The following is a 22,244-nucleotide window of genomic DNA, read 5'->3' on the forward strand; positions in this document are numbered from 1 at the left end:
CATGGCTGATATATCCATAATAATACGAAAGGACCCGGTATGTTATAAGCACCTATACACGGCTGCAAATATGCTGTAATGAGGCTGTCTTTGCTGCGGGAACAGCTGCCCATAGCGGCAAACTGCCGCTCTTCCATTGCATTCAGTGTAATTACACGCAAGGTAATTGACGAACTATGTATAAATAAACCCATCCATAGTGTATCACTATGTACAAAGCTGAAGCCTGAGGACGAAGAGGAAGGATGGGCATTTCACTGTATAGTCACCTGGTCACCATGAGACAATGGATATGTTCTGGTCCTAAACACAACACACAATAAACAGCTACAAAGGTCATTGGGATGCTAAACTGACTAAATGGATTTGTGTGGTAATACACCAACAAAAACCACGGGTTCCTTATATTAAAACGCTCAATAAACATCTCTGAACCACCAGTAGAGCTCACACCCATCCTCTATACAGCATACACCTACCCGTAATTTCAGTTTCAGCACGGGAGTCTTTAAATGGCGTATTAATATTTTGTATCTATGGATAAAAAATAACAAAAAATCAACAGAACAACTGACAGTAAATTGTAAATATCACTATGGATTTCTGTACAATTTTATCTGACAAAAGTACATACAACTAACAACTGAACACTAGAAAGTGAATTACAATGCTTTAATTACACTATAATCATATTAACGCACTGGTATCCACGGCAGGAACAACTCACTGTACTTCTTGCGTTCTAGAACAAAAAGAAACAAATATTGTTTCAACAATTTCTATATTTGTAAATATATTAACATAATAACTTTCTGGAGAGTTAGCTCTGATACATTTATTATGATTAATGAACAAACTGCTACATATTAGGTCAGAGAAAGAAAAGTGATGAGTTTCATTTTCAATTTGCTTCACGTCGCACCGATGCAGATAGGTCTTGTGCGACGATGGGTTAGGAAAGTGCTAGAAGTGGAAAGGAAGCGGCCATGGCCTTAATTAAGGTACAACCCCAGCATTTGCCTGGTGTAAAAATGCATAACCATGGAAAACCATCTTCAGGGCTGTCGACGGTAGGGTTCGAACCCACTATATCCCGAATGCAAACTCACAGCTGCGCGACCCTTACTGCACGGCTAACTTGCTAGGTACAGCGATGAGTGTAAGGACAAATGAGGCACGGCGCTGACGAAGGACAAGGATATTCGAACCAGAAGGAAGGAACACTTTGAAGACATTATGAATGCGGGGAAAGAAGAGAAACCGAAACAGAATCCGAACGACAACAACCCGGAGGTACTGGAGTCATTTCCTGCACCTGAAGCTGGGGAATCCCTCAAGCAAATGGCAGCAGGAAAAGCAGCAAGATTTGACTGTGTGTCGATTGAAGCCTTCGAGGCCCTGAGTGAAGCCAGTGAGCGAGTCATGGCCAAATTCTTAAACAGAATCCTGGAAGAGGCAAAAATACTGGACAGATGGAAAGAGAGTGTGTTGCTTCCTACCTACAAACAGAAAAATGATGTTCAGGATTGCGCCAACTACTGTATTGTCCCATGAAGTTGACATGGCATAATATGAAGTAGACAGAGAAAATCCTTGGTAGATGGCTGAGAATCCAGCTAGAAGACTACACCACAGAGAACCAGTCAGGGTTCATGAAAGGGAGATGAACTCCAGATGGTCTCCATGTCACCACTAGGACCCTGCAAGAGAAGACCTACAACAGAGTCCTATAGTATTTGATTTGGGAGTGTCAAAAACAAAGATATGTCCAGGATATCTATGTTGACATGAATGAAGTCATGTACCAGGACTAACTGAGCAGAGATTGAAGTGACACGAGGCTCAGTCTCCCATTCACCGTCAGTTGTGAACTGCACCAAAAATTAGCCCTTAGTTTCCAAGATGAAACACTGGACAACATTTTTACTGACAACAGCCTCTTGTCTGCCAACTCACGCTGGACATCCAGCAAGAGTTCACAAGATGGGTGAAAGTGATTAAGAAACACGAGAGGAATACAGAGAGTGTGTTCATCAAAAGCCAGGATCTACTGGCATCGAGGATGAGCACAAGAAGAGATGCTGTTTGTTTTATATCGCTCTGACACATAATAGGTGTCATGGCAGTGATGTGATAGGACAGGAACAGGAACTGACTGTGACTCTAATTAAGGCACAACTGCAGCATTTGCCTGATGTAAAAATGGGAAACCATGGAAAATCATCTTCAGAGCTGCCAACAATGGTGTTCAAACCCACCATCTCCCAAATGCAAGCTCACAGTTATACGTCCCAAATTATATCCTATGACAACTTGCTTGGCTTAAGAAGACACCCGATCCATATTGATACAGGCTGGTGGTTGCGAAGAGGACATCAAACACAGGATAAGTTTCGGGTGGACAAAGTGTTGTGACATCCTGGGAATCCTTATGGACAAGAAGATTGACAAATCTAAAATGACGAATGTACAGACAAGATGTCTGCCTATGCATGAGGTACAGTGCAGAATGCTGGGATCTTCAGGTCTAGGAAGAACAGATCCTTTATGGTGCCAAGAAGGTCACTGGCCATCACACATGCTGGCAGATGCTGTAATAAAGATGTCCATTCCACAACGCAGTCAACATCATGAACAAGGTCCAAGAATGTTAAGAGAAGAGAGAATGTTCACCTGACATAATGAGCACAGCGGGCAGGACGACGATCCTGACCGAATGTGGAAAATGAAGTCCTGCATGATACAGCCTTGCTTGGATAGTTTGCTGCTCATGCTAAGGACAGGATGCAATGCAGAAGGGCTTGTCATGTCACTGACCCCATAACTCGATAAAGCAAAGAAAACAGATAAAGAATCTGAATAAATTAATAAAATACTTTTCTCTCCCAGTCTCGGATTACCACCAACTGGAGGGAGAGTATTCATTTATCATAATTATAATTAATACAGGCAGTTAGTGCTTTTAAATTACAAAATATTCAAGACATCTCAACTCCGAAAATGTTACAAAATGATCTACTAATATACTGTATATCTCAAACACTTCTTGAGTGCATCTTTAATGATAGATAAATTTAATCTTTGAGGTATTTTGTGGACAACATGCGATATCAGTGTTTGAACTGTGCCAGTTACCAGCATTTGTCATTGAAGGCAGCAGTTCAGAGCTACCATACCTGTCGCCAAGGATTGCTGTGGAAGGGAATTATACTACCACACTGTTTCTGTTCATAGCATGCCTTAAGATCCAACTTGCAACCTCTTCAAGTCTGCCGACAGTGGGGTCTGAACCCGCAGCCCAGAGCTGCGTGAGCTGAACCAAGCAGTTAATGCGCTCTGAAGTCCACGTAATACTGTGCTATATCTAATGAAAAAACACCAAGCAAGCATGCAGTTTTACATGATTATTGACTTTGAGATCAGAGCTACTGGTCTTCCTGCTTTACAGCTGAGTCTCAGTAATATCACTATGGAAGAGTGGGGTACAGTTTGCCTAAAGCTAAAAAGGGGGATATATTAGAGAGTGTGGAGGATTTCATCTTCTTGAGAGCCAAAATCAAAGTGGAGATTGCAGTTCTGAAATTAAAAGACTGATTTCGCTTGGACAAATCGCTATGATTATTATGTCCCCGATCGGGAAGATCGGTTTGGCTACAAAATATGGATTAGTTAATGCAATTATATGCCCACTGTTGATGTATGGATGTGAGAGCTGGACTCTGAAACAGGCAGACAAGAGAAAGACTGATTCTTTTGACCTCTGGTGTTGGCAAAGACTCTTACAAATACCATAGACTGCAAAAATCACCAATAAGGCAGTTTTAAAGTGCAACAAGCCCCATATGTCATTGGTTGGTATGCCATGAAGCTGAAAGTAGCATACTTTGCCCACATTATGCGATCAGATGCATTGGAAAAAGCAATCATGTTAGGAATCATCAGCGGTACAAGAAGACCAGGTCGTCAGAGGACTTGGTTAGACACCATTAAAACAGACACCACCCTCATTCTAGAACAACTAAGAGAGGCAGTGTGGGCATAGCCCTAGTGTAGGCACTCCACTCACTCGGCTTGCTGTACACGGAAGCTCCGCGGCCGGTGATGCTCTTTTATTTTTAGTTCACGGGATTGCCGAAAGAAGCGTCCTTTACGATCTGCCAGCGATCTCCGAATTGTTGCCAACTGTTAAGGAAATGTCCAGCGGACTGTTGCGAAATTTTAGGTTAAAACCACTAAATTACTTTTTTTCTTGCCGTGCGGGCGATAGGTAAGAGCCTATAAAATCAGCTTCATGGTCCGTATCGCACTTCAATAGATTCACAATTAAGTATTTATTTTCCACCTAGTCGATACAATGATTGCTTAAGGCAATTTTTAATGGTCAAAAGTGGTACATGTTTCGTATATTATCAACATCTTCAGCCACATAACACTGTTTAGATGAAAAATGTATAAAATTGACAAAGTAATGCTTTAGAGGAAGTGTCCTTAAAATTAACATAAGATTGACAAGATTAAAACAAACAAATAACTCAAGAGAAAATATATAAATTATTTCTACAATAGAAAACAGTCGTCAAGGAAACACTTGTACAATATTCCATAGAAAAATTGTCCTAATAAATATTCTTTTCTTAATAATTCATGAAAAGAGATCAATTTATAAATTAAAAATTATACAATTTATAAGTAATTATCGAAATGAAGAAATCCTGATATCACAGTGCGGCTCTTATTATTAATGTAGATGAAGATATAACTAAATACTTAACTGTGAATCTAGGTAAGAGCCTCTCGAAGGGAGTGTGGCCCCCAAAGGGGGCCACTGTTCTCATGACAGAGCTTGGCCTGGATTTGCAATGATAGGTTACAGCTACTAAATTACTGAAATTTGTTTTAGGCTACAGCCACTAAATTACTTTTTTTTCTTGCCTTGTGGGCAGTATGCGCCGCGGCGATAGTTAAGAGCCTGTCAAAGGGAGTGTGGCCCCCTTTGGGGCTTGGCCTGGATTTGTAAAGATAGGTTACAGCTACTAAATTACATATTTTTCTTGGTGTGTTTCTTGCTGCGTTTTTATTCTGCGCGGGTTGGTAACGGAACCAGCGAGTTACGAATTATAGGAATAACGTCATGTCGGCCAATGGCCGTGCTCGTAGCTGGCCGGCTAATGGTCGATGGAGCGTGAAAACGTTTGTTCTATTATAAAAGTAAACATACATTTTTGCAATGAACACATCTCTCTTCTAAAAGGATTTTTCTTTTTTTGCTAGGGGCTTTACGTCGCACCGACACAGATAGGTCTTATGGCGACGATGGAATAGGAAAGGCTTAGGAGTTGGAAGGACGCGGCCGTGGCCTTAATTAAGGTACAGCCCCAGCATTTGCCTGGTGTGAAAATGGGAAACCACGGAAAACCATTTTCAGGGCTGCCGATAGTGGGATTCGAACCTACTATCTCCCGGATGCAAGCTCACAGCCGCGCCCCTCTACGCGCACGGCCAACTCGCCCGGTTAAAAGGATTTTAAGGTACACTTCATGTATATTTCTTCGCGAAGTTGTGTGTTATATACTGGAGTGCCTAGGGTAGGGCATTACCGCAGTGTGGACAACTTGGAGCCAGGACAACTTGGAGAGCGCTAATTCAAGAGAATCACCAATGGTTGTATTCAACTGAATGGATGACATCATTTTGAGTCTTGATAGTTTGATATTCCCATAAATTCAAGCTAAAAAAGGTTTTATTATTATTATTATTATTATTATTATTATTATTAAGAAAAGAGCACACAAATGTGCATAAAATTAGTATACAATGATCAAATAGATACAAAATACATTATTCTTTTCTATATTCATTTAGTCTTTTGTGTCTCTGCAAAAATTGCAGTGATATTGCTCACATACTTTGTTGCATAAGCAGTCTTCACTTGGGTCATGGAAGTATGTTTTCATGCATAATTTATGATAAAATCCGTGGACAGATAGTCTTCTGATGGCACTTCACAAAAGCAGGTTTGGTCCATTCCATCTTCGGTTGTGAAAAATTCCGACCATATTTCTTCTTGTTTTTGTCTTCTTTTCCTAAGGACGACTTCTGCTTGTGGCATAGATTAGTGTTGGCTACTGAATGCATGATTCGAAGCAGTGTATCAATTCATTGAAGTGTCCGAGTGAATCGATTCACAGGAACGGCGAGCTCACTGCACACGATTCAGCTTACTCCCAGTGGACAGTGCTGAGTGGCGCACTCACTGAACGTTGACGGGGAGCCGAGCTTCCGCTGCAGCGAGACAGTGAATCATGGCACATCGAAAGAACCGTGAACGAGCGCGGCTCAGTGAGACACAAGGTACACACGGCTCCTTATCGGCTCACTGGACACGCGGAGAGCCGAGCTTCCGCTGCAGCGAGACAGTGAATCGTGGCACATCGAAAGAATCGTGAACGAGCGCGACTCGGTGAGACACATTATACACACGGCTCCTTATCGGCTCACTAGGCACGCGGAGAGCCGAGCTTCCGCTGCAGCGAGACATACAGTGAGCCATGCTACACTGAAAGAATTGTATGCTATAATGGACTCTCGAGCTCAGCTCATTTGAAAATAATACCAATTTGCATTCACTGTCCTCTTCTTACAGGGAGGTTTAAATAATAGATGGATTTATTTGCAGTGTTAAAAAGGTAGTCGCAACATAATTCTGAAGTAGCTAGTAAGTAGGTAGGCTAATAGGTTATACTATTTATTAGTTTAATGAATCTTAGTATTATAACTTAGTTGACATTTGACAATTAAACTCGACTCTAGCCTGCCCTATGACCAAGAGTCATGCTCACGACCTTTCACAAGTACCCGTTTTATATTGGGAAGAACGGCTCAGTATTGTCTCAGTTCGTATGTCACATCGTTGCACAAGACTTCAATAATATGTGGACAGACGCAATAACAGTATGTTGAATCAGAAAACCAGCGGGCTACTGTACATCTTGGGTAGCCTACACAAAATAGGACGATTAAAAAATCCTCAGCTGATAGAAAAATACGTATTTTCAAAAATGACTGAGCGAGTTGTTGTGCGGTTAATATCGAGTGGCTATGCGCTTGCATTCGGGGGATGGTGGGTTCGAATCCCACCGTCGGTAGCCGTTAAGATGGTTTTCCTCACTTTCACACTAGGAAATGCTGGGACTGTACCTTAATTCAGGCCATGGCTGCTACCTTCCTAATCCTAACCTTTCCCACCCTGCGTCGCAGGAAACCTTCAATGTATTACAGTAACCAGCATTTTTTCTAAGAAAGGAGTTCATAGTACGAAGACCAGACAGCAGCTGCGAGCACTGGATGCTGTTGTACTGTCTTACCAGCACATACTACACAGATGCAGTAGGAGCGGTGACCAATGAGCCGTGAATCGGATCACTGTATCGATTCAGTAACGTGAACGGAATCAAATGAATCGATTCAGTAAAATGAATCGAATGTCCCATCACTAGCATAGATGGTAGCTGTAGGATGTTATACCCGTAACACGATTCTAAGTTAAAGTCCCCAATGTGTGTGGAGTTATGTTACCCGCCGAGCACGCTTCTCCTGCAAGCATGTCAGCTGAGTGCAGCGGTGAAGTGTGACGTCACAAACTGGGGAACTTGGTCAAGGCTATATTACGTCAGCCGATGGAGTGTTCGGTTCCTTTCCATCATTAATTTCTTCTAAATGAATTAAGATAACAAGAAATGAACTACATCACTGTGTAGCCTATTTTTTTATAATCATGACTCCCAAGTTTCAAAGAGATCTGTTGAAAATTACAGAAGATATTAGCCATTACAATTTCTTGGAGATACCGAGTAAAAAGGCAGGCATTTCGCTTGTCAAGCCAGTTCACTTTGTACCACAGCCGAGATCGGACGGCTGGCTGTTGGGTATTCTGCAGTCATAATGTAAGTCGTCGGTTTGACCCTCTGCGAAAGTTTAAGTCTGCGTACTACGACACATTATAAGACTTAGAATATTTTCAGTGTCATGCGTGTGGTGATAGAAACTGCGCCTAAGTTGAAATGTGAACTGTTGAGGAGTTTTACCATTCACGAGAACAGTGTGACTGAAACTTACATTTTCTCACCAATACGATGTTACGCTAATATAATTTGATGTTCGTATTTGAAAGACAGTGATTAACTTTACAGAGTTATTTAACACTGAATATTGAAACGTGAACGTCAGTGTCCATGATTTTATATTAATTCTTGACAAATGATAAACCGTGCTAGTAGTGAAACAATCTAATATTTTCAGGCTGTTCAGGTTACTGAATTTACGGTAGTGAAGCATCACAGTGCATAGTTATTCTACCAAAGGTGTTGGAACATTTTGCAAACTGTACGTCTATGTTACGAACGACTGATATAATTAATCGTATTTAACAGTGTCACAAGTAACACATTTAAATATTAGTTACGTCAAGAACATGAAAATGAAAATCGTGGGTCAAATAAGCCCCAGTTTTAATATCACCCTTTCTCAAGACTTATGATAAAAAAGAAGATCCGTTTCATTTTATTTTTGAACATTTTAAGTTAACCAGAATAGAACTGCCAAGTTAAAATACATTTAATTTAAATTTATATTTTCAATCTTGACCAACCTACAAGCAACAATCATTTCAAATCTCCACTTATTGTTGACGACACATCCTGTCACCAGACACGGTACGTCAAGAACTTAATATGATATAGGGGTCACATAAACCCCGATATGTAATCCTCTTTACCAAAAAGAAGATCCATTTTAGTTTTGGACATTTTTCATATTAGATAGATTAGGACCAAAAAACTTAACTGTATTAACCTCTGTTACCCATCTTAAGAGTTCATTAATGTTTGTATATATTGTATACAATGTATATATTGGTTAAAAAGGTCCCAAACCTTGACCTAAAGGTTGTTTACAGGCTGAAGATGCCCAAAATAATGGGTGAAACATGTACCTGACCAAATAAGTCTACATAAAATCATGTAGATAATAACCACATTAAAAGTGGAAAGTATTGAATAGGTGTTTTTTTTATTAAATTATCCTTGATATCTATGTTTAACAGTGTCGTCGAACTTTGATTCTATTTTACAAGTGACCTCTTAAGTGAGCATAAACTCAGTGCTGTATTTAAACAATCTGTTGCATTTAACATTCCTTAATTATCCCGATAAGACTAGTGTCGAACCCAGGACGGTTCCAGGAAGGACAGTGTTTTCTTTTGCCATTTTCGATAGTGAACGGGACTAAATTCACGGAACTTATTCTTTTTTTCCTTTGATGTTGTGTGAAGTGTTAAAACGGATACCTTGTTTTCTACGTCGTTATTCGGACAATGTTCTCACATTTAACTTTAATAAGGTGACCTTTATTTTATGTGATTAATACATCACAAGTTTAATTTTGAGTTCAATTTAATCCATCAGTAATGACTGTGTTCTTCTAATTAGTGAAATCCCACTGTGAAGACAACTGAGTGCAGCTTATGACTCAAAGATCGCTACTAACAATCTCATTTGTGCAGATCAATTACTTTGAATCCATTTCATACCCCAGTGCCGTGTTACAACCAAGACCACGAGTGCTCCTAGACCATCCAGACCTCCTAGATATTCGAGACCGGCTCGGAAGATGGTGGCACCATGAGCAAACATTGCGACCCCGCAATGTACCAGAACCAGTTCAACCCCAGGAGAAGTACTCATTGTAACTGCTGAGCTGACGTGATGTTAAATTTCTGACTTTTTAAAAAAAATTAGCATTCCATTATACTTATCTTACTTCCCTCTCTTCTGTAACAAGTCAGATAAGGACTGGACACCCCTGTGCCGAGTCTTGTGTTCAGCTAGCCATCAAAACAAACTTTTACGGTTACAATGTACCTAAAATCTTCTATGAGAAAGCTTTCTTTTGCAAGCGCGTATGTTAGTCGTGACGGCGCTGTTTTTGCTATCCCCAGTAATCTTTTCAGGAATTTGGCTTTTACTCTTTCTAGGGTTTCTAAGCCGGTCATAGTAAGGTGGTCCCAAATGAGCTGAATACCCTAGGTAAGAGTAGGGAGAATTTTACCGCGGAAGAGAAGCAATGCCGTTTCTAGCAAGATCATGGTAGGGTTTTCTACGTCATAGATCCCTTGTATAGCTGCTGCCGCTCTTTCTCTGACGTGTGTTCTGCGAGAGGTTCCATTAGATTGATGAGTGATACCGAGGTATTGGAAATTACAAACTCTTTTCAAGGTCTATCCTATAAACGTGATTGCATCACAACTCTTCCTCCTTTCAACAGTTTTGTCTTTATTTAGCTGCAGGTCATTTTTGTCAGCCCAGATCTGTAACTTGTCCATTGCTTCCTCAAGGATATCTGTTTCTGGAGCCTAGTATCATGTCGTCAGCATAGGCGTATAACACAACTGGAGAGTTCTCTATTATTTTTGTTACATCTGCTGTGGTGATATTGAATAAGACTGGGCTTATTGGATCACCCTGGAGAACTCCATTTGTCTGTGTGATGGGGGACAATGTTTTTACACCGTCTTCGATTTCAACGATGTTGGATGCTAGCAAATTATTTATTGCAGTGACCAGAGGGTTATTTTGTCCAATCATACGTTCTAGCTTCTTTGTTAACTTGACTCGGTTTAGGAGTCTCTTCAAGGCTTTTTATAAATTAGTTTTATTTTATTTATATGTAAACCAGGTGCCTGATTTTATTTCAAGGTTAAACCCATGGCTGATGATTCCTATATGTAAGACGAAACATGTACCATTTTAATTAACATGTCAATGTAATTCATCAAAGACAAGATTTATTGTCTTGATTAGGTGGCCAAATTAATAAAATAACTTATTGTTATTATTTCAATCTGTTTAGGAAGTCAAAGGCTTTCGTATAATCAATCAAGACAACGTAGAATTTTCCTCTTCTGTGCCTTAATGCCTTGTGTATGTCGTTTAGTAGATTTGAGATTGCGTGCAGGGTCCCTCTACCTTTCCTGGATCCAATTTGCTCCTCAGGAATGTGGATTTCAGTTTCCCCCTCAAGTCGCCAAGTAAGGATTCTTGTATAAATCTTGAAGGAGTTGCACTCTAATGCTATTCCTCTGTATGAATTTTCATCATATGTTTCTCCTTTTCCTTTATAAAGGATTTTCATATGTGATTGCCTCAAACTATCTGGGATAAAGCCGGTTGCAAGGCATCTACTGAAGAGCGTTGTCCATATTGGATCTAGTATTTCTAGAGAGTCTTGTAAATTTTCAGTATATATCCCATCGAGTCCTGCAGCCTTCTGCTTTTTCATGGTAAATACCGTCTTTTACTTCTGTAAGGGTTATTGCAGATATTGTTGTACTGTTCTGTTCTCTGATGTCGAGAGCCTGGTTTTTGTTTTCTTTGTTGAGAATTGTTGTAAAGTGGTTTTCCCAAGATTCGATGGTTATACGATTTAATTGGTTTTGTACTTTTCTCTTCAAGGCTATGTAGGGATCTTTTAGAGCTTCCTTAGCATGCGTCTTTGCATGGTTTTCAATGTATGCTGATTTCTTGAGAGCCAACAGAATCTTGTAGAGTTTTCTTTGATGGGAGTACATTGGAAGGTTTGATTTGTTAGTTTGTTGAATAGCTTGGTGCAGTAGTTAAAATGTTCTTCTTCGTTCCTCATAACACTCATGATCAAACCAAAGTTTTAATTAACAAGAACAAAAATAACAAATCATCAGTTTTCAGTGAACAAGTGCTTTATACCAGATGAAAGCTAAACCCAACACATGGGAGTCTGACAGTTCCCCTACCCCTCTCCACCATCTGCTCCTTCTCACCTACGCCACACCACGTTCTAAAAAGAAATCGTTGGGTCTTTGATCGGGTTATATGAACGCTACTGATCCACGAAATATCACTGTAATATTTGTCACATGTGAAAGGTAATCATTGATTTACTCAAATAAAGTCTCGAATCCCAGGTAGATTAAGAAATACCGTCGTTACTAGCAAGAAATATGAATACGTACTTATGAGCTGTAAACAGGAGTCCATCATGTTGCATTCCGCTGCTCGCGCCGTCTTTTGTTTGTTTCTTGAGGTCCAGGGCTGGCACCGATGAATGGGAGTGCCATGTCTGTGAATTCTTATTATCTTTGTGCATTTGTCTAGCGCGGACAGTTCAAAAAGCAAAATGGAGGTGAACAACATTAAGGATGTTATCGCTTTTTTTGACGACGAAAATCACCATGTAATAAGGAAATTACAAGACCTAAATCTCGTGCCGAAGCAACCGGAAAATAGCATGATCCCTGGACCAATAGATATATTACTTTATTAAAGGAACAGCACTATTAGACAATTGACAGTTGAAGTGACACGACACCAAAGCATTACCGTGAGCAAAGACATGACACACGAAAGTGTTGTGTTACACACAAACAAAACACGGAAGCCCTGCGACGCAGAAAAAAATGTATATAGCTGTAAGGCAGTAAAGTATGTATTCTGTAAAATTAAATATTTACATTATTTCTTAATCTACCTGGGATTTTAGACTTTATTTGAGTAAATCAATGATTACCTTTCATATGTGACAAATATTACAGTGATATTTCGTGGATCAGTAGCGTTCACGTAACCCTTTGATCGTACTGTTTGTGCATGTGGTTGTGGTTCATTACGTTTGTTCGAACAGTTAAGGTAAAGGCCTGGGAGTTGGAAGGAAGCGGCCATGGCCTTAATTAAGGTACAGCCCCAGCATTTGCCTGGTGTGAAAATAGGAAACCACGGAAAACCATCTTCTGGGCTGCCGACAGTGGGATTCGAACCCACTATCTCCCGGATGCACGCTCACAGTCGCGCGCCCCTAACCGCACAGCCAACTCGCCCGGTAACAAAAGTACAAAACACACAAGGAAACTTGTTATCTTGAAAGTGAAGTTGGAGGCATTATAAAAACTTGTCAAGGATGAGACAATTTAAAAACTTGCCTTGGGATATGGTGTTGGTGAGGTCGCAGTTGGCAACAAAACAAACAAACTTGAAATATTTTCATATAAAAAGTGCTCTAAATAAATCTTTCAACTAAAATTCATTGAAAAGTCTCAGTATGAAAAAAAATGAGTGAGGCACTGTAGGCTACATGTGGTTTATCCAAGGCAAAGGGGAAACCCACTTTCAGGGCCAATCCTTTCAAAAATGGCCTTGGTGTTTAGAAACCAGGTAACGGAAAGAGATACTAATTTCGCTGTGAGTGTAGGCTGGTTGGACAAATGGAAAAACAGGTATAGTGAAGGGTAAATACAGGAAGTACAGCACTCAGCTGATTCTAAGGTCATTGTGCAATTTTCTATCAAATTTCAAGAATTTGAGAAAAACTGACCAGCTTTATAACTGTGATGAAACGGGGCTGAACTTTAAATGTTACTGGCTAAAAAATAAAAAATAAAATAAAAAAGTGCTCCTGGTCTCAAACAAAAAGTAAAGAACGGCTCGCAGTTCTGGCAGCATCCAATGCTTTGGAAAATCATAAGCTTAAACTCATTGTTATTGGAAAGTCTGTAACTCATAGAAAATTTCAACACTTTTCCATTGCAGTGCTGCCTGTCACCTACCACTATCAATTTTTTTTTTTTTTTTGGATGGACCACGACATAAGTTATTCAAGAGATTTTATAATTATTCTCTTTATATTGTACCACAAGTGAACAAGGTTCTGAATGAGAAAGGTTCACCATGCCAAGTAATTTTAACACTGGACAATGTAGGCTCACACCCAGATGAGGAACAGCACATTGATAGTAATGTTTTTTTTTTTTTTTTTCCTAAATGTCCGTTTAATTCAGCCTACAGATTAGGGAGCTATGGATTGCCTCATGAAAAAGAACCAGCCCCAGTTGCTACAATCTCTTCTACGAGCAACAGAAGACAAGGATAATACTGCTGCAGATTAAAAAAGAAAAACAATAGTGAACAACATTGTGTATTTGATAACAGTCATGATGTGGAATTAAGTCAAAGACACTAGTTAAGTCACTGAACAAAAGTTTGAAAAAAGAGTGTGCAGAACATGCGGAGGAGAACAACTATGCAGATGACCAGCCATTGTCTAAACTTCTTAACGGACTTCCAGGTTACGAAAGCACCGAAGAGACAGACAACATGGAGTGGTTGAAAGGTGACAAATCGCTTGGTAGTACAGATGCCTCCACCATAGAAATGAAGAGAGAACCAACACAGTGAGTACATTTAAAGTTAAGAACTTCATTTTGGTCCGCATTGAATCTAGATTTACACCATAAATTGAGGATATTTATGTCCACCTTTTCAATACAAATAGTGCTGTAATGCTGAACATGTACACAGGCTTTTTCGTGTAATTTCGTAAGTCTAAATAAATTTACAGTTAATCACCTATCATCTCAGGCACACTACCACAACAATGACTTTTCTCAACTAATCATAAGGACAATGGAACATATTTTATCTTCGGTAGTTCGAGGTATTTTCGGTCCCATTCACCTCGAATTATTGAGAATATTGTATAGTATATGGAAACCTAACCGGTAAAGCTTTAGTACTCCAATCCCACGGGCTGTGAAACCTTCAAAACGCACCTGGTGCAGGAAAGTCTTCGGGATGCAGCTCGACATAATGCCTTAAAACAGCATCTCTATCGGCTAGATAGTCATTCCTGTAGCCATCAATAACTTTACCAGCGAAAGCAGCTCCCGACGTCCACAGTATGTGCTTCTGGATACCTACAAAGAAAAGAGCACAAAATGTGATATATTTTTCTTCTCTTCCGGTAACAAATTATAAAACCTTTCGAGATGCGAATCTATTTAAGAGTGAAAAGCACACAAAGGGCTTCTGAAAATTTAATACTTCTAACGGGTGTCCCAGAAAATTAATCCCACTAAAATTGAGGTTATAACTGAACACCAACCACTAAAGACAGGTCGCTTAGTTCCAAAGTTAACAAAACAAACTGTCAGAAAAGCTACAGAACCACACAACGCCGGAGCCCATATTTTTGATAAATATGTATCAACTCTATCTTCTCTCGGTGTAAGGAGTTCTAGCGGAGTCGCCATGTTCTATATTTGACCAAAGAGAATAAGTACTATCCGCACACTTTATCTTGGTGCATTTACATCCTAGTGCTGAATCGGTCGACCTCAGCGATCTTCGAGATTCATACCGGCAACCTCTGAAACACAAACTATGAATCGCTTAATAATTTATTTAACGCGCACAATGTGCAAAGAATTACTGTATAAAAACATTAGTCTTCGTTGCAAAATTTCACCAGTGATTCTGATCGCTGTTTACAGTTTAAAACATGGTACCTTACGCTTAAGCATCGTTGTGCGACATCTGGCGTAAACTTTACGTACTGGTACTGTTGTTGTTTACACATCAAAGTCAAAGTATAGAATTCATGCTAGGAACAAGATTCGCATCGAGAGATATGTTTTATAATGTTATATAATGTGTATGTGACATAGTTGTTGGCTTAAGATGATAACGGTTTAGAAATTTCATATCGATCGATCATCTTCTCGATTCAATTCAGATTTCATTTTCATTCAGTTGGCAGCACCAGGCAGCACTATCGATACCGGGACAGCTCCCTCCTTACTCTTCACCCCGTACACAAATGCATCAAGATAAAGTGTGCGGACAGTAGTCTCTAGCTCTCTACTGTATTTGCCTCTGATCATTTCTCTTATATGATCCTTGCCTCTGATCGAGTAGGGGGATTTCAGTCGCCTTGACAAAGAATATTGCAATGTATTCGAAACGGAAATAAAATAAAATAATATCTTTGCTTATCCTATAGCTTATTCCTTGTAATGTAAAACGCATGGGCTACTTTCTTTTTAGCCAATCAACGCAATGAAGTTAAACATTGTCAACTGCATTGGTGTACTACTTTATTGAAATTGTGTGCGTGTGTAGAACTAGTACAAATATAATACAGTATTGTGTCTGGGTGAAATAACGAGCCCAAATCAACTTCACGAACAGAACGCAATGAAGTTACGAATCAACGATTTCTATTGGTTTTCAGTGTTCCATTCCCGCGCAAACTTAACAGAATTAGGAACGGTAGCTTCCGCACCAACCGAAACTTCAAATATCCATCGAGGACGAGGCAGTGTGTGCGTATTGTTTTACGGTTGTAAAGAAAGCTTTTGAATATGTCTGGTAGGGGAAAAGGAGGTATGTACGTTGGAAAATCAAGATATATTGTCAGTACATGTTTTATAATTATTGTATGTTTTAAAACTGCAACTGAATTTTCCAGGCAAGGCGAAGGGCAAAGCGAAGTCTCGTTCAAGCCGGGCAGGTCTTCAGTTTCCAGTAGGAAGAATTCATAGGTTGTTACGTAAAGGAAATTACTCCGAAAGAGTCGGTGCAGGAGCTCCAGTTTACCTCGCAGCAGTTATGGAATATTTGGCTGCTGAAGTACTGGAATTGGCGGGAAACGCGGCTCGTGACAATAAGAAAACGAGGTTTGTATTACTATGCTATTTAGTGAGGTGCTAGATTTTGGGGATATTTTTTAAAATTGTACAGTATTTGTACGCGAACCTTTTCTGGAGCCCTGAGCTCCGTAGTGCTGAATGGGAACTAGGGCTCAAGAAAAGGTTAGCGTACTATACATTTGTCTTTGTAATGGTTAGTCGTTATTTGAGTCTTTTTCAGTCTCCTTTTTGTTACAAGATAATAATTTCTTTTCCTCAGCGGTTAAGAAATCATTGAATGTTTTAAGAGCCTGTCTTAAGTGGAGTCCTCGTGTTTTAAGAGCGGTTACGTTTGAACGCCGAGGACCAACGTAAATACTCTTTTGGGGTTACTTTCCCTAATAGACAAGACTGAATTGTTGAAATCTATCATACTTTTTATGAAGTGTGAGTGATGCTAATATCAGCATTTTGTAGATGTAATATTTTTAGTAATGATTTGGCCTTTTGATTACTGGGTAAACCATTCCATTCAAACTATGGTATTTTGATTTGTGTACCTAGTATGGTGTTTAACAGAGCTAGTCTGTAGGTCTGCTATTCATAGTAGTATTCATTAGACTAAGTCTGTACAAACTATGGGCTAAGAACAGAAAGGCTTTATTTATTAATGGAGGTCCTTTTTTAATGCTAATACTCGTTAAAAGTTCAGTCCATCTCGCGCAGCATTAGTGCCATGGTTACCGCTTGCATCGGCAATATCTACGCGCTGTATGACTGTCCTATGTTTATTTCTCGCAGACGACTCTGTAGAAATTCAGTAAGACTTACATTACTTTTATAGCATTATAAGGATGTAATATGTTGGAAATCTTAAGTGGAATACCTTGTGCAGGAGCGATGTGTTCACTGCGACAGTTAAGTACCCACCTGCCATCCCCCAGAAGTAATTTTGCTTTTATAACCTAATAGAAGTTATCACGCGCCATAGTCCATCGCCTAACTACGTTCCAGCATTTCCATTGGGTGAGACACTATGGGATATGACGTCACTCCTAGCAATGAAGTAAGTGAATTCAGTTACCAACGCGCGCAAGAAATACACAACTGCCCAGACAAATGGAGGTGTCCTGCGGGATACTAGAGGCCTAGGGCCGCTTCGCGGCTTTTAACCTGGGCACCCCCAGGCCCCCTTTGCTTGATCCAGACCAATGGCTTTGTCACTGACCAATGGTCGAACCAATCCAGACCAATGGCTTTGTCATGCGGGATGCTAAAGGCCTGAGGCCGCTTCACGGCTTCTAACCTGGGGGCTTGCGCCCCCAGACCCCCTTTGCTTGATCCAGACCAAGGGTCTAACCAGTCCAGACCAATGGCTTTGGCACTGACCAATGGTCTAACCAATCCAGACCAATAGCTTTGTCATGCAGGATGCTAGAGGCCTAAGGCCGCTTACGCCCCCAGACCCCCTTTACTTGATCCAGGCCAGTGGTCTAACCAATCAAGACCAATGGCTTTGTCACGAGATTCGTAAATTCAAAAGTAGCGTCGCTGCACTAGGACTAGTTCTTTATATGAACAGTCGGCAGCTCTGTCCACCGCACGATCAAGTCCTTCGCGAGAAGCGAGCGAGAGAGAAACAAATGGCAGTGCAAAATCGCGCCTGGATGCCTGGCGCTGGAAAATGTAAGGTGTTCTGAACTTTTGCCGACGACGAAGCACAAAGCTGCCAACCACTGTACTGAGGAACTAGTCCATCTGTTAGCAAAGGAGGTCTGGGGAGGGGGGGGAGGGGTAAGCCCCCAGTTAGGGTAGAGCATGGATAAGACCATTGGTCTGGATTGGTTATGGTACTGAGCCCTTCTTTTCACATTACTACACCACACCATTCTGTGTGGGTTACTGGTCAGGAAATGATACGATTGATAGCAGCAAAGTCTACTACATCTTTCTTCGTACGTAGTGCCTCCACATCTACGCAGCACTGCATCTGTCCTTTGTTGATACAGAAAACATACCTAATTCTATTGACGTGGCATCGTGCGATGGATGCGTTATTAATGTTAAAAGTTTAATTATTAGTGAATGAGAAGTTCAATCGTGTTGTTTTTTCATGTCGTCGCCAAGTACAAGGGGTTGAAATAATAACATTAAGTTATTTATTAGACCACCTAATCAATACAAATCGTCTTGGATGATTTACATAAATTTGTTAGCTAATAGTGGTACATGTTTCGCCTTCCCTGAAGGCATCATCAGCCATAGTCTTAACCTTAAATTAAAAATAAGCGTCTAAATAACATGTAGTAATGAAATGAATTTTAAAATCTTGAAGAGATTTGAAGTAAAATAACATTAAAAATAACAATGATGGTTTGATAATACAATGTGATGAGATATAATAGTGGAAGTGTTAACAAAATTAACATTAGAAGGCTGCTAAAATAAGTACAATGGATAAAACAACAGATTGTTATACAAGTAGTAAGATTGTATAAAAGTAAAGTAAAGAACGGTATTGATAATGTCACTGAATGTTCCATGTTGACCACCCAAGGATCAAACAAAGCCTTTAAGGTTGGAGTTCCCATTAAGTTTAAGGAGAGAATATTCAGCCCTGATTTTTGGCCAGAAGATGTGACTTTTCGCTCCTTTCGTATCCGACAGCAGTGAACTTACATGCCTCCTATGGAACGTCGAAGGCCTCAAGTCACTTACGCGCACTCCTGAGATATCCATATTAGTTCAAGATTTAATAATCCTAACTGAAACTTTCCTCCTGGAACCAATCAGCATCAAGGGATACTACTCGGTTCATTCACTGGCAACGATAGGACATCAAGGCAGACCGTCAGGAGGAGTATCCTGTTTCTACAAGCCGTCTATGGGTCAAATAGTTAGTGAATACACAGAATTAGACACCGTGATCGTCACTTTTAGACACTTTGCTGTAATCGGAATATACATAAGACCCAACGTTTCTGCAGAAGTTGTGATAGAAACCATTTTACATGCTTTAGAAAAAGTGAGTAATAACTTACCAATACTACTAACAGGGGACTTTAACTGCCGTCTGGACAAACCCGACCGTAAGGCTCTAACTGTTTTCGAAACCCTTGAAGAAGAAGGATTTTCTCTGGTCAACCAAGAACAACACCCAACGTACATAGGTCACAATGGCTCGAGTGTCATAGACTTAATATTCTTCAGAGGTAACGAATTTCACATACTACAACAGAAACACATTTGGTTACCGATCAGAAAGCACATTCCAATACATACTAGTTTCAAAATAGATGACCTGGAAATCATTAACATTAAGCAACAATGGGCCCCACGGCACATCAACATAGCATTACTGGAACAGTCACTAGATAAAAACGCAATAACCTCATGCCTATCTAGAGGGAATATCGATAAGGCCTTAGACATACTAGAAAATAAAAGTAAAGTTGATAGTCTGGCGGTTATAATTAGACAATGGCGAAAAATCGTATATAATCAAAGTAAAGAAGAGAGAATAAAAGTCAAAGTTAGTTGAGAGATCCGAAGTTAATCATGATCTTGAAGATAAAAGACAAAAGTCAGACGCATATTGTGAAGTTGTAGAACACGTTGAGGATATGAAGTTGGTGAATAGAAGTTGAAGAACAGTTTCAAATAGGATCACTATGGACCATCTCAAAATTTAAGGTGATGTTCAAATGTTGTAAATTGTGAGTTTGTGGATATTCTAGTTGAAAAAGCATATAAAAGTAGAATCATTTGATGGTGACAAAGATAGCTTGTAACATTATGAGTTAGAAGTATTTGCAACAGTAGACTTCTGATTAACTTCGGATCTCTCAACTAACTTTGACTTTTATTCTCTCTTCTTTACTTTGATTATATACGATTTTTCGTCATTGTCTAATTATAACCGCCAGACTTCTACAGTAGAAGTCTACTGTTGCAAATACTTCTAACTCATAATGTTACAAGCTATCTTTGTCACCGTCAAATGATTCCACTTTTATATGCTTTTCAACTAGAATATCCACAAACTCGCAATTTACAACATTTGAACATCACCTCAAATTTTGAGATGGTCCATAGTGATCCTATTTGAAACTGTTCTTCAACTTCTATTCACCAACTTCATATTCTCAACGTGTTCTACAACTTCACAATATGCATCTGACTTTCGTCTTTAATGTTATTTTACTTCAAATCTCTTCAAGATTTTAAAATTCATTTCATTACTACATGTTATTTAGACGCTTATTTTTAATTTAAGGTTAAGACTATGGCTGATGATGCCTTCAGGGAAGGCGAAACATGTACCACTATTAGCTAACAAATTTATGTAAATCATCCAAGACGATTTGTATTGATTAGGTGGTCTAATAAATAACAATGTTATTATTTCAATCAAATATCATCAATACGGACCAAAAATGATATTTATTACATGTAATAAGTACAAGGGGGTCGGGAATGTGTTTGGCATGCCAGTGCTAGAAAAAACTTTCTTTGTATGGTTTGTAGTGTTTAGAATCGTAATTACTGCATCGAAACATCTCAACTATTTCAACATGTTCTTATATAATCGTGGCTGGCGGTGGCACGAATGGACTGTGCCATCGCCTGAAGATTTGCCATATAAAATGTCACTGCCATGTTTCAAGATAGCCAGATATTGTTAATCTTATTTGTTTCATATGGTCATTCTTTTACATTGCCTCACTCTTAGGTCTTTTCATCACGTAAGTTGGTAATAATTTCTGCCTGTATTGAATTATGGGAACGACATTTCATTGGACTAGCCTTCAACCAATGGCAGTGTCCGTTCGCCCACTGTCAGCCATGATTACTATGTTATAAACTTGCGTGAGTAAGGCTGAACTTTTACCCTTTGGAAATATGTTACCTCATGGGCAGAACTAATACCATCGGCTGAAAAATTCTGTGCAAAGTTGTGTTGTCTTGAGTTTCTCCTCTTGTGTTAAAACACAGGGCAATGGTATTTCTGTTCTGTATGGAAACTGCTAGCCCTCTTATTGGAAACATGCTCATATAGGTTAGGACACAATTCTATCAAATCTCTTGTAACGGCCCTGGTAAAATGATATAGTCTAAAAATGAATACCATCATACTCCAGAAAGATGATCGGTCTTCCTCCATGTCTTCTTGTCCCTTTTATTTTGTATACTAACGCAATTTCACGAACGAACTATTTTTATAAAAGACAGTCCGCAGCCAAACTACCTCTGGGTAGAATTGTGTCCTAACCTATATGTGCATGTTTCCAATAAGAGGGCTACCTGTTTCCATACAGAACAGAAATACCATTGCCCTGTGTTTTAACACAAGAGGAGAAACTCAAGACAACACAACTTTGCACAGAATTTTTCAGCCAATGGTATTAGTTCTGCCCATGAGGTAACATATTTCCAATGTTACAAGTAAGTGGAAATTACTGCAATCTTACTTTGAGAGCGTGTCAGGTAAGAGATGTGTGTTCAAAAGTAAATGTAACATGCCTAGGGCCGCTTCGCGGCTTCTAACTGTCCAGACCAATGGTCTTCACCAGATCCTATCCTAATCGTCCGCATGGCAAGAATCTTGTCCGTGTAACAGTTGTGTAACTAATCACCACCACCAGCTATCGAAGCATAGTTCCTAAGTACAGAGGTTGGCAGCACTGACCACTGCTGGAGAACATCGTTTCCGAGTAGGCCGCGAGTGAGGAAACAAACAACAGTCATTAAGAGT

The 22,244-nt window shown here is 39.7% G+C and overlaps 2 protein-coding genes across 2 annotated transcripts in view; one reads left to right on the forward strand and one right to left on the reverse strand.

Annotated features, from left to right (window-relative positions):
- Positions 1-596: 596 nt before the first annotated feature.
- Positions 597-15,137, reverse strand: ND-B14.5B (NADH dehydrogenase (ubiquinone) B14.5 B subunit). Its single transcript, XM_067153978.2, has 3 exons — positions 14,965-15,137; positions 14,633-14,776; positions 597-742 (listed from the first exon to the last, which is right to left on the reverse strand). Exons 1-3 carry the CDS (start codon positions 15,110-15,112, stop codon positions 693-695), a joined length of 342 nt encoding a protein of 113 aa, XP_067010079.1. The 5' UTR covers positions 15,113-15,137; the 3' UTR covers positions 597-692.
- A 925-nt stretch (positions 15,138-16,062) lies between these two features.
- LOC136881250 (histone H2A) overlaps positions 16,063-22,244 on the forward strand; it is a 30,385-nt gene continuing 24,203 nt past the window's right edge. The window contains exons 1-2 of the mRNA XM_067154008.2: positions 16,063-16,244; positions 16,330-16,537. Coding sequence (XP_067010109.1) covers positions 16,223-16,244; positions 16,330-16,537 — 230 coding nt within the window. The 5' untranslated portion in view covers positions 16,063-16,222. The remainder of the gene's footprint in view (positions 16,245-16,329; positions 16,538-22,244) is intronic.

This window comes from Anabrus simplex, chromosome 9 (genome assembly GCF_040414725.1).
Source record: "Anabrus simplex isolate iqAnaSimp1 chromosome 9, ASM4041472v1, whole genome shotgun sequence".
Classification (NCBI taxonomy): domain Eukaryota; kingdom Metazoa; phylum Arthropoda; class Insecta; order Orthoptera; family Tettigoniidae; genus Anabrus; species Anabrus simplex.